Here is a 13,321-nt window from a genome sequence, read left to right as displayed (position 1 = left end):
TAACAAGACTGCAGTAATGTGGCAGCTGAAGGTGGAGGTGGAATTTTCATGTGGATTCCTGTTTTGCATTGGATCCAGACAAATGTAAATATTGTAGGAGACTGTGGTCTTTCCTTTGTGACAATTGCATTCCTGGTGACCACAGTCAGAAGCATATTAAGAATTTTTTTCTGCTTCAGGTTGTTTTGCCCTGAACTTATATGGAACCTATAGGAAAACAAATCAAGTTGCACATAAAAAAGTTTTATACTCTCATGTGTCATATTTTTTATTTTGCAACATTACTCCTTCATCAAAATGAGGTCTTGTCTTAAAAGTGGTATTTTAATTGAAAATGTAATTCATCTAAACAAGTTAGTTTGAGAATCTCTTTGGCTCTGGGAATATTGTTTAAAAATCTATGCATGCCCATAAAAATGCAATGAAAGATATGTAACATTTATTGGAAACTTCACAAAGAAAATAAGAACTGTTTAAGCAGAAACCCAAGCAGGAGTGGGGGTGGGGAATGAGAAAATTCTAAGATGTAGTAATCATATTCAGACCTGTCAGAAAAATCTCATACCACCTGATAAAGTTAATGCATAAGTCTTATTTTCCTTCTAGTCCTTAACAACTCTCCAAGGGAAGATTCTCAGGTCTCACAACTGGTGGAAATGCTTAACAAAATCATGGTTCACAGGTGACATGGGAATGACAACACATCAACATGTCAACCCAAACTAACCTGAATTCTTAAGCAAATGCTAAGGTGGATTGCAAAATAAATTATTAAACTCCTATATCAAGTTCGGAAGTCAATTAGTTTGGTTTCCTTCTTAAGCTTCTTAAGCCAAAGCTCTTTCAAGGTTACATGTGTCACTGTACTTATCTACTCACATTTCCTAGTCCTGTAAGGTCAGAGATTTTAAAATTTTTATTTAGTGAAACTCTTATAAAGGTGGGGTGGAGAGGTGGGCAAAAAGGAGGAGGATTCTGGTGGGAAACATGACTGAATATGGACATTCAGCACAGATGGGGCTACATGGGAGAGATGTTTGCAAATCAACACCTTTCAAGGTGATGTCTAAAGAAGAGTTTTAAATAAACAATTTTAAATGAACAGAATGATTACATATCCTTGTTCAATATTCAATTAAATATTCAAACAGCCACCCTATACCTGACCCACATCTTTCCTTTCTCTTAAAAATACAACATGAAAACCAAAAAGAAAACTGGCCTCAAGTGAAACATTGCCGATAGGTTCCAGTCCACAGAATGAAACCATTCTGCTAACGGGTTTGTAAGGAGGCACCACAGGATAGGCAACGATAATATGACCATCCAAAGATCATGTGCAGAGGAGCACAGAGAGAAGGTACTTTTGTATGGATTCCTATGAAGAGAAAACAAGGCATTTGATCGCAATATTTTTCATCTAAATTCTTCCTCTGCATTCCTAGAAGAATACTGCAGGGAGGGGAAGAGTATCCTTTTAGCATCTGGAAAGCATTTCCTCTTGAATCTTCAATCCACTGTCCAGGAAAGCACACATCCTATGGGTTTATGCTTTGAAAACGAGCTAGTTAAGATAAATGACACAAGGAGCCACTCCACTTAGATAAACTGAGAAAGAGAAAGGAAATAAATATCTGTGTGATTTATAGTTCGTGTTTCAAAAGCAAGAGATAAAAATGCCTGATTCATGCTAAAATGAAGATGGAGGCAGCTGAGCTATGGGTGGAGGGAGGGTGGTTGCTGTGCACTGCTAGTCTGTTCTGAGGTCACTGCCCAGCCAGCCTTGCCTGGTGCAAGGAGGAAAGACCTGAGGTTATGTATCTACTCAGCTGCCTTCCAGAGGAGCAGCTGGGAATTGCCTAAGCCCTGTCATTTAGCCATGATGCTCCTGTGGGCTGGAGCCAACCAGACTTTTTAAGATCATCTTCCTCCAGCAAGGAGACCCCTGGATTCCTAGTACTCTGCCCCCTGCAGAGATTCATGTCCTGGGACCCCCATCCTGCTAATGACCCAGGAGCTTGCCAGCGCTCCAGTTGTGTGAGCCTTAGACACTGCCCAGGCATGCCATTTGGACGCTGATGCAGGAGGTCAGAGGTTCAAATAAAAAGAGCAGCTTTTCTTTTTTATTTAAAGTACAGATGAGAAGACTGCGGATTAAGATGTTTTAAAGATCCCGCTCCCCAATCCTTTCGGGACCCTCCTACACATGGGACATGGAACACCAGATTGCACTCCGCTGTATCCGGCCATCCTGTCCACTGAGCGAGATGTGAGAGAATGAGCTATTGCAGTCACTCTGGCTTTGGGAGGCCACTAGAGGGACACCGCAGGACACCAGGGCTTGGAGAGGGCCCCACGCCTCAGCAGAGACAGGCTCTAATAAGAAAAACACGCTCTCATGTTCTGAAATATAAAACTGGGGCTTTCTGCCCACTTAATCAGGAACAAAATATTGTCGGTATTCTGGGCAAGAGAGAAATGTATCTCGCATCTCAGAGGGAAACAAAGCAACTTTTTAAATTAAGATCTATTTTCCCAATTCAATTGTTAAAACAAAACTCCACGAGGATTAATATATATAATATAGGTTCATTCTTCTGTGCTTCGTCATTGATAGTTTTGCTTCACAGACTAAATAAATAACTGATGTGAATTTGTTTCTCCTTTTACAGCAAAATTAAAACAGCCAAGATTTATTGTGTATTTAGCACATGTGCTGTTCTAAGAGCATTCATGTGGATTTCCTCAGCATATCCTTCCCTGTATTCCCTGGATTATGTAGAAGCCGTGCAGACAAAGGGGGTTTGCACTCAGGTTGGTGACAACACAGCCCACACCTTTAACCACACACATTCTGCCAAGCACGTACCATATTCTGTTCGGCATCACCCAGGCCCACTAAGTCCACTCCAAGCAGCGGTGTGGAATGGGAGCCAGGATATTTGTCCCACCTGAACCATAGGAACCTCTGGGGCTACTAGTCCTCCAGCCCCTGCTGCTATCTGGGGTGTCCTCTGAATTCTCTCCCAGGAGGAAAGCATAGCAGTAGGTTTCCAGCTGGGATTTATATCATCTCCCAAAACTTTCTTTTAGGAGAATATGCATATATTCAAAAATGGGAGACAATAAATCAAAGAGTTAAGAAGTGGCCTCTGGGTTTTTCTCAGGTGACTCTGGTGAGCTCTCAGTGTGTTTTCTACCGGCTGCTCCCATAAAGCAGGTTTAGCTTCCCCAGACAGACCCTTCCTCCCAGAATAATGCCTTTCCTTTCAGGACACAGAGCTCTTACTAGAATCCTATCTAATAAAAGAGAAACATGGTAATTAGCTGTACATCCGCAACCCTTCCCATTGGCTAATCAGGGCGATATGCAAATTAACTGCCAGCCGAGATGGCGGCCGGCAGCCAGGCAGCTTGAAGCGAACATGAGGCTTGCTTGCTTCAGTGATGGAGGATTCCAACGTTCCATGCCTGCCGCTGCCGGCCTCTGAGCTTGCAGTTTGAAACATTGTTACAAATATAGAAGCTAAAAAAAACCCCAGAAACCTGCTTTCAGCCAGCCGGGATCTCAGAGCTGGAGTTGAAACAGTGTTTCGATTATAGAACCCAAACAAACCAGATGCCTGCTTTCAGCAGTGGAGGCCTAAGAGCTGGAGCCAAACCTCAGAGCTAAAGCTGGCCCAGAATAAAAAAGAAAAAAAGGAGCAGTTGGGAGCTTCAGTCACCCACCAGCCTGAAAACAGCCCTCAGCCCCTCACCCAGACTGGCCAGGCACCCCAGTGGGGACCCCCACTTTGAAGGGTGTGTGACCAGCTGCAAACAGCCATCATCCCCTCATCCAGGCTGGCCAGGCACCCCAGTGGAGACCCCCACCCTGATCCAGGACACCCTTCAGGGCAAACCAGCCAGCCCCCACTCATGCACCAGGGCTCTATCCTATATAGTAAAAGGGTAATATACCTCCCAGCACCGGGATCAGTGGAGCTGGGAGGCCTCCTGGCACCGGGATCAGCGTGACAGGGGGTGTGATCGCCCTGCGGCTCTGTGTGTGACAGGGGGCGGGGCCACAACCTCCCTATCCGCCCTGCTCTGTTTGTGACAGGAGAAGGCACCCCAACCCCCTGATCAGCCCTGCTCTGTGCCTGTTAGGGGGGAGCTCCCCAACCCCCTGATCACCCTGCAGCTCTGTGTGTGACAGGGTGCGGTGCCCCAATCGGGCCCCCCCCCCCCCCCACGGGCCCTGCTCTGTGTGTGATGGGGTAGAGCCATAACCTCCCTATCGGCCCTGCCCTGAGTGTGACAGTGGCGGCACCCCAACCCCCTGATCGGCCCTGCTCTGTGGGTGATAGAGGGCGGCACCCCAACCGCCCCCCACGGGCCCTGCTCTGTGTATGACGGGGTAGAGCCATATCCTCCCCATTGGCCCTACCCTGAGTGTGACAGGGTGCGGCGCCCCAACCCCCTGATCCGCCCTGCTCTGTGTGTGACAGGGGGCGGTGCCCTAACTCCCCTATCGGCCCTACTCTGTGAGTGACAGGGGGTAGCTCCTCAACCCCCTGATCGGCCCTGCTCTGTGTGTGACAGGGGGCAGCGCCCCAACCCCCTGATTGGCCCTGCTCTGTGCGTGACAGGGGGTGGTGCCGCAACCTCCCCATTGACCCTGCTCTGAGCCCAACCAGGGGCTGCACCTAGGGATTGGGCCTGCCCTCTGCCACTCGGGAGCAGGCCTAAGCCAGCAGGTCATTATCTCCTGAGGGATCCCAGACTGCGAAAGGGCACAGGCCGGGCTGAGGGGCCCCCTCTCCCCCCGAGTGCACAAATTTTTGTGCACCGGGCCTCTAGTTTACCTATAACATTGGACCTGAATGAGATAAGTATAGAATATAGGACATGGAAGAATACAGAAATGTCTTTGGCTCTAGATCCCTCAAAACCAGAAAGATAAACTGCAGGGAAGGCCCAGTGAGAAGAGCAATGGGCAGAACAGGTGACTGTGAGGAAAAATTAGTACCTCCACATATATACATATTTACAACAGAGCATAAGGGAAATCCGACATCCATTTAAAAATCTTTCTTCAAAGAAATCCAGAAGTGTGAAACCAAAGGGGAAGCAGAGATATGCTCTAGGAGAGCTTTCAGAAGAGGCGGGACATTAGCCCACTGGGAAAGGCAGTGTGAGGGTTGGACTCCCAGGTGGGCTGTTCATGGCAGGAAGGGTGGTCGTTTCCTGGCTGTGGCCCAGAGTGCAGAATGGGAGGAGGAATGCTGGAGGACGCTGGCGGGAATATCAAATCACTGTCCTGGGAGGGAGGAAATGACTGGTCAAGGGTGTTAGGATTGGCTGCCATTCTGGGGTGGCTATGTGAGATGGTGACCTTTTTGAGTGAGAACAGGGGCTTGTACATTTTCTGGCAGTATTTAACAACTGAGCTCCAAGTGTGGAATGGGTGATAAGATGGATGTAGCCAAGTTGGGTCTCTGGGGAAGGATAAGGGGGAAGAATTGGGAGAAAGTGTTAAGCCAGCTCTCCAGAGAAGGATGACAGCACTACTCATGGACTCTGGACTGGAGAGAGGACATGACATCCTGGACAGGGAGGGTGGAAATGCTGGCGCCCCAGGAAGACATAAGGACAATTGGATGCGAGAGCACATGAGTTGCCATCACCAGAGGTGGTGGCCAGAATGGAGTGCTGGGACCCAGGTTTCACAGGTGAGGCACACAGAAGTTAGGAGAGTGGCTTAGCTACACCAACAGAGACCATGTAACCAGAGCTCACCCCCAGGAGGTGGCATGTCCCTTTCAAGAGGAAGCCTGAGTTGGTAGGAAGGTGTGGTAGCTCTGCTCATTCCGATACCCTCCATCCTGGGACTCCACCCACCTTGCAGGTTGCCTTTGCCCATGTGACTAGAGCTGGCTTACTACAGCCAAGCCTATTGCAGCCCATGGAGGGGTGAGAGGAGGAGGAGGAGGAGGCAGAGTCTTTGCAGGACACACATGGAAGGACCTGTTTCACTTCTGTTGGCATCCTGCTGGGAGGGAGGACAGGGAATCCTGGCTGAGGCAAGGTCAGTGAATCTGAAGTGGTGGGTCCCCAGCCCCTGAGGAGGCAGGTGGGCTAGGAATACAGAATCTTTCCAGGGATGCCCATTCAGGCATCCTAGTAGGAAAAAAGGTCTCTGACCCTTAAATGTTGATAAGTGGCCTCATCACTATCCTGAGCAAGTGACCAGGGCCCACACAGGACAGAGATGAAAGCAGACAGTGCCTCTCATCCTCCTCTATTTTACCATCTTCAAGAAAAGCATCAATTTTATGCTGGGAGGCTCAGTTCAGCAAACCTGAGATCCCTATCCCAGCTTATGGGTCTTTACAACAAGATGTATAAGACTATTTTGTACATAGTGCATTGGCTGTCTGAAGCTCTAGTTGGAGTTAGAATTTAATTTCTTAAATTTGTTACTCAGATGATTTTTACATGTGACATAGCCCCGAAAAGATAAAGAAAGTGAGGAGCAGAGAGACTAAGGACGTGCTCAGGGATGATGGCTGATGAGAGCAGGGCAGGGCCACAGCTGCCTCCTGGGTCCTTCCCAGGTCACCATCTCAGTAAACCTGAGCTTTATTTAGAAATATTTAGCCCTAGCTGGTTTGGCTCAGTGGATAGTGTGTCAGCCTGCGGACTGAAGGGTCCCTGGTTCGATTCCGGTCAAGGGCACATGCCTGGGTTGTGGGCTTGATCCCCAGTAGGGGGCATGCAGGAGGCAACCGATCAATGGTTCTCTCTCATCATGAATGTTTCTAGCTCTCTCTCCCTCTCCCTTCCTCTCTGAAAGCAATAAAAATATATTTTTAAAAAATAAAGAAATATCCAAGGGCAGCAGTATTGAGGACAGCATGATGGAAGGACAGAGCCCAGGTGTTCTGCACCTCCATCTCACACGTGAGCATGCACAGTGCACAGCAGTCACCCACACACCCTTGACAACCCAGGACAATCCTTACTGAAGCCTTCATTCAGTAAGCCACAGAAAAGATGAAATACTTCCATTTGTGACGACATGGATGAATCTTGAGAATATCATGCTAAATGAAATAAGTCAGATGGAAAAAGTCAAGAACCATATGATTTCACTAACATGTGGGGTATAAAACTGAAAGCAACAAACAAACAAAACTCATAGACACAGACAACAGTATGGTGATTATCAGAGGGGAAGAGGGCTCGAGGGGAGAAAAAGATAAATGGGGTCAACTATATGGTGAGAAAAGGAAACTTGACTTTGGGGGATGAATACATAATACAATATATAGATGATGTAATATAGAATTGAACACCTGAAACCTATATAATTGTATTAACCAATGTCAGCCCAATACATCTAATAACATTTTTTTAAAAAGAAAAAGAAATACTAGGAAGGAGACAGAAAGCTGGGAGCTAAAACTTTACTATCACCACAGTGTACTATCATCCCTGGCAGCATGCAGCTTAAAGTAAAAATCGAAAAGGATGCTAGTCTAAGAACTTCCACTGACATTCACAAGATTTTCCAGACACATTTTAAAGCTCGCTTGTTCAAGCAGTCCTGGTGACTTCGGCCTCTTTGCTAGTCGGGATTACGTGATGGTACTCAGTGCTTCTACCTTTAGACACACGAGCTCGTAGGACTCCCCAAGTATATTTGCAAACTATGAAACTAGTTCCGATTGGCCTGGCGGTTCTTACCTGGGAGGACAGGCAGATACTTTGCAAGGCACCACCCCTGTGGCAGGCCGGGTGTTGGGATTGCAGAATGACGTGTTTACTTGAAACCTCAGGTCTCTGTAGCAACCTTCTCGGGTGGTCATCTGCCCTGTATGAAAGGGTGAGATGCATGATAGTCTCAGGGACATGCCCCATGGTAAAAGGCAGGTGAAGAGCTAATGAAGTTCATCAGAAAAAAACACACACTTTACTGTATTTGAATGTCTTTGTGTTACTGACCAATTGGCCAGCTGTTGATATTCTACTTTTCTGACCATTCCTCATGACTTTTATTAGTGAATTTCCTCAGTTCTAAGATACATTCATTTTCCCACTACATTTTAACATCTTAAAATCAACATGGGTCTTGCATATTGATAAATCAGTAAGTGGTTAAGATCTTGTGTTTATTTATTCAACAAGTATATACTTGACATCTGGTGAGTTAATTTTTGAGGTCAAATCTGTTTATAGGTGATAAAGATACTTGAGATTTTAATTTAAATTTTATTTCCTCAGCCCATATAAATAATAATGGATGTAAAAATGAAATTAAATGTTCCTTCCTTTGACATTTTTCAAATATCTGAATATTCTGAGAAAATAAAAATACACATAGACAGTCACATGTCCAGTAGAACAAAGGATTTCCAAGTTCTATTTTTACAGGAGGTGGTAGATAACTATGTTTTCAGATGAGTTTCCTTAGATGGAATGGGGTCTGCTCAGCCATATAGCTGAATTTTTACAAAGACGCAGGTATTATTTCTCTGACTAAGGGCACATCTGGGGAGGAATTTCTCAACAGCACGCACAATCACTCAACTGTTTATCAGAAAGAAATATCACCTAGTCTGTGGAAATGCCAGAATCAAGCCAATTTTCTAAAGTGATCCATATTAATAGATAAGAGAGAAGAGTATGCAATTCAAAGGTGAAAGTAAAAAAGTCAGAGAAAACACCCTTTAACTGGAAAGTCCAGAGCTGAACCCTGGCCCTGGGAGGTGGTGAGTGTCATGATCAATGTGGCCAGGCTCTGCCTTTATCTTTTCAGAAACCAGCCCCGGTCAGTTCTTTGGAAAGCATTTTGAAATTTCCACATTTTGCCAAAGTATCTGGAAGAGGAGTATCCAGTCTTAAAGACTCTGATTTTTATCAAAATCTCCAAGTTTTCAATACTTCTAACTATAGAATTAATTCCAGCTGTTGCCAAAAGGCTTAGAAACAATCAGTTAAGCAAAATTACACAGAAAACTAGAAAATATTAAACAAATGAATGCACATTGTCCTATGAGAAACATGTGTCATTACTTCAGGGAGTGCTGGATATACTGAGGGCCTTCACAAGCATGAAGACCCTAAAATCAGAAGAGGGAAGATACTCCAGGACACGAGAGCGGGGGAATTCCTGATTTGTTGTTCCACTTATTTGTCCATTCATTGATTAATTCTTGTATGTGTTCTGACAGGGGATCAAACCTGCAAACTTGGTGTTTCAGCATGATGCTCTAATGAATTGAGCTACCAGCTAGGGCCCTGGTAATGGTTCTTGAATGACAGAAGAGGTGGGGAGCTTTTCAGTTGCCATTAGAGCCACTAGCTTGCTATCCAACTGTACAGAGGGAATCACATTTTTTTCTTAGGATGTTTTAATATCAGAATTTAAATATAATTTTAATATTTTATTCTTAGCTCAAAATGGGAAGAATTAACATATGTCAAGTACATAGTATTAACTTTTCAGACCATGATATTTTTGTGAATCTTTCAGTTTTTCTTAATTTCTTTATTAAGAATATGAGTTCATTATTATTTTTCTTCATCCATTCATTAGATTCTTATTTTATGCAAGTTCTCATTTGTGTACCATTTTTATATTTAAATATAGTACTGTCTGAATTATTTTCTTAATTATGAAAACTGAGAACGCACAAAGCTGAAATACATTGGCTCGAGTGGAAATTTGTTTCTAAAATATCAGACAGTATTTACTATTTTGTTTCTAAATTTGCAAATATGTACTTGCCATTCTTTGTCAGATAGTCCATACTGGCTCTGGCTAAAAATGTCTTCTAGTGAATCAACTTCAAAAATCTAAACATGTACTTAAAATTCTTATAGTATTAACATAAAAAACCCATCCATTGTCTTGTGAGATTCTTTTGAAATGTTGTTTCTTGTCACTTACACTGCAATTTTAATAAGATTATAATTTCTCTATGAGTTTCAGTGTACAACTTTATAGCCATTTTCTTTCCACTGAATGTTTTGAACAAGACCATTTGATTAAAAAAAACTCATTCTGTATTACTATACTTTTCATGTAAGCTTCTATTTCTCATCACGAACATGATATCCTATCTAATAAAAGAGAAACATGGTAATTGGCGTACGACCGCTATCCTTCCCATTGCCTAATCAGGGCAATATGCAAATTAACTGTCAGCCAAGATGGTGGCCGGCAGCCAGGCAGCTTGAAACTAACATGAGGCTTGCTTGCTTCAGTGACGGAGGACTCCAACGTTCCCCGCCTGCCGCTGCAGGCCTCTGAGCTGCAAGCAACTATGTAACAAACATAGAAGCTAAACAAAACCCCAGAAACCTGCCAGGCTTCAGCCAGCAGGATCGCAACATTGTAAGCAAAGGCCAGAAACCTACTTTCAGCAGTGGAGGCCTAAGAGCTGGAGCCAAGCCTCAAAGCTAAAGCTGGCCCAGAATAAAAAAAAAAAAAAAAAAAAAAAAGGAGCGGTTGGGAGCTTCAGTCACCCCCAGCCTGAAAATAGCCCTCAGCTCCTCAACCAGACTGGCCAGGCACCCCAGTGGGGACCCCCACCCTGAAGGGTGTGTGACCAGCTGCAAACAGCCATGATCCCCTCACCCAGGCTGGCCAGGCACACCAGTGGGGACCCCCACCCTGATCCAGGACACCCTTCAGGGCAAACCAGCCAGCCCCCACCCATGCACCAGGCCTCTACCCTATATAGTAAAAGGGTAATATGCCTCCCAGCACCGGGATCAGCAGAGCCGCAAGGCCTCCCGGCACCGGGATCAGCGTGACAGGGGGTAGCGCCCAAACCCCCTGATCACACTGCGGCTCTGTGTGTGACAGGGTGCGGCGCCCCAACCCCCTGATTGGCCCTGCTCTGTGTGTGACAGGGTGCAGCACCCCAATCCCCCCTCCCCCCACGGGCCCTGCTCTGTGTGTGACGGGGTAGAGCCATAACCTCCCCATCGGCCTTGCCCTGAGTGTGAGAGTGGCGGCACCCCAACCCCCTGATCGGCCCTGCTCTGTGGGTGATAGAGGGCGGCACCCCAACCCCCTGATAGGCCCTGCTCTGTAGGTGACAGGGTACAGAGCCCCAACCCCCTGATTGGCCCTGCTCTGTGCATGACAGGGGGTGGCGCCACAACCTCCCCATCGACCCTGCCTTGAGTGTGACAGGGGATGGTGCCCCAAAACCCCAATCGGCCCTACCCTGAGCATGACTGAGGGTGGAATCACAACTTCCCGATCTCCCTGCTCTGTGTATGACAGGGGGAAGCGCCCCAACTCCCCAATTGGCCCTGCTCTGAGCCCGACCAGGGGCTGCACCTAGGGATTGGGCCTGCCCTCTGCCACCCGGGAGCAGTCCTAAGCCAGCAGATCGTTATCTCTCGAGGGGCCCCAGACTGCGAGAGGGCACAGGCCGAGCTGAGGGACCCCCCTCCCTCCTGAGTGCACAAATTTTTGTGCACCGGGCCTCTAGTATGTGTATATATATATATATATATATATATATATATATATATATATATATATATATATTGAGTGACTTTCATTTGATTTTCATAACAAAATTATGCCAAAAAACACACCCTTAAATTAGGTGAAAAGCAGAAACCAATTCACTAAAGAATTTCCTCAAAGCTACATGCTAATGCATATGAACCTGAGAAAGTAGTTGAGGCTTCCAAGTGATACTCAGGACCAGTATTCTCTCCTCTGCTTCTGGCAGTATTACTGCTACTCTCAGGCAGACACCTTGGGTGACTCATTAGGGCATGATGAGGACCAGTGTAGTACATGTCACAGCTTGACCGTGCTCCGGGCACCTCTGTGCCTACCAGCAGGAGAGACAGAGAAGTGACCTACCCCCACCACAGGAAACAGAGCACTCGGAGCGGACGATGACCCACGTGTAGCTGGGCTGGGCACTGGGCTTCTGCTCACCGCCCCGCCGAGGCAACGAGTATTCCCAGGCAATGCCCGGGTTCCTTCCTTGAAGCAGAAGCTACAACATAAGATGGGGGGAAATATAACCAGTTAAAATGGAACCAATAACTACACGATTTGTTTTAAAAACTTGAAACAATAGCAATGTCAACAAAATGTTGTTTAAAGTGATAAAATGAACAGTGTTCAGTCTCCAAAATTTGCATTAACTTTCTGAACAGGAATAAACTCCCAACTGGACTCAAGTGTATCTAGTAACTATATAGACATCTGACTTGCCATATACTTAGTGTTTCCTCCACACAAGACTTCAGATGTCTTTGCCACCCAATAAACATATTTGGTTCTCTTGCTTTCTCTCCATGTTCCTTCTGACTTCCCTGCAAATCCTCCCCAGGAGAGCGAATCAGAAAGTGATACTTACAAAGCACCATCACACGTCCTAGTAACAACCCAGGATGCTGAAGTGATGTCATCCATGCCACTGTCAAAGCTAAGTCACAGGACTTCCCACATGGCTGGGTGCCTGTTGGCATGTACCCAGGAGTTCCAGGAGAAACATATCTTACTAGTCAAGATGATCTCTCAGGCTCAGCATAACTGTGAGCCAAGGTTTAGGGCAGTGGTCGGCAAACTGCGGCTCGTGAGCCACATGTGGCTCTTTGGCCCCTTGAGTGTGGCTCTTCCACAAAATACCATGTGTGGGCGTGCATGTACAGTGCGATTGAAACTTCGTGGCCCATGTGCAGAAGTCGGTATTTTGTGTAATAGCCACACTCAAGGGGCCAAAGAGCTGCATGTGGCTCGCGAGCCACAGTTTGCCAACCACTGGTTTAGGGTATAACATTGCATTTGGACTCTTCACCTTCCAGTGTAAAACCTGAACACATGGATCAGTAATCACCTTTTCTCTCATAAGTGTACCAGATCCACTGATCTCAGTAAGTAGGTTATCTATTTTTTTTTAAAGCAGCATCACCATTATCCTTTTGATAGACATCTACATTTCTGAGCCATTATGCATTCTTGATGTGATGTTCCAGTGGATAATGACACTGGCCCTTCCCTGACACCCTGGCACCACAGTCCCTCCCTGACAACTCAGCTCAAGTCTCCATTGGTGTAGGGCAGGTTGGCACCCTGGAGAGTGGGCTGCACTGCAAGGCCATTGAAATGCTCCCCTTCTGACACCCTGAGGCTCTGACTCTTCTTCCACAAAAACAGTTCCTAATAAGCTGAACTCATTTTCAACCCTGACCCATTTCTCTTTCTCTATGATTATTATAGCTAACAGCCTGAGATGGTGAGAGAGAAATAATCAAGGCAAGAATGTAGGGTGAATAGTTTACCACAGGGTGA

General features: G+C 45.9%; 1 protein-coding gene across 1 annotated transcript in view; it reads right to left on the bottom strand.

Annotated features, from left to right (window-relative positions):
• ADAMTS16 (ADAM metallopeptidase with thrombospondin type 1 motif 16) overlaps nucleotides 1-13,321 on the bottom strand; it is a 107,323-nt gene that overhangs the window by 28,671 nt on the left and 65,331 nt on the right. Inside the window, exons 17-18 of the mRNA XM_059694660.1 lie at nucleotides 11,882-12,020; nucleotides 7,732-7,858 (exon numbers count right to left, since the gene is read on the bottom strand). Of these exons, the coding sequence (XP_059550643.1) occupies nucleotides 7,732-7,858; nucleotides 11,882-12,020 (266 nt within the window). The remainder of the gene's footprint in view (nucleotides 1-7,731; nucleotides 7,859-11,881; nucleotides 12,021-13,321) is intronic.

This window comes from Myotis daubentonii, chromosome 4 (assembly GCF_963259705.1).
Source record: "Myotis daubentonii chromosome 4, mMyoDau2.1, whole genome shotgun sequence".
NCBI classification, from domain to species: Eukaryota; Metazoa; Chordata; class Mammalia; order Chiroptera; family Vespertilionidae; genus Myotis; species Myotis daubentonii.
This window is presented reverse-complemented; position numbering and strand designations above follow the sequence as displayed.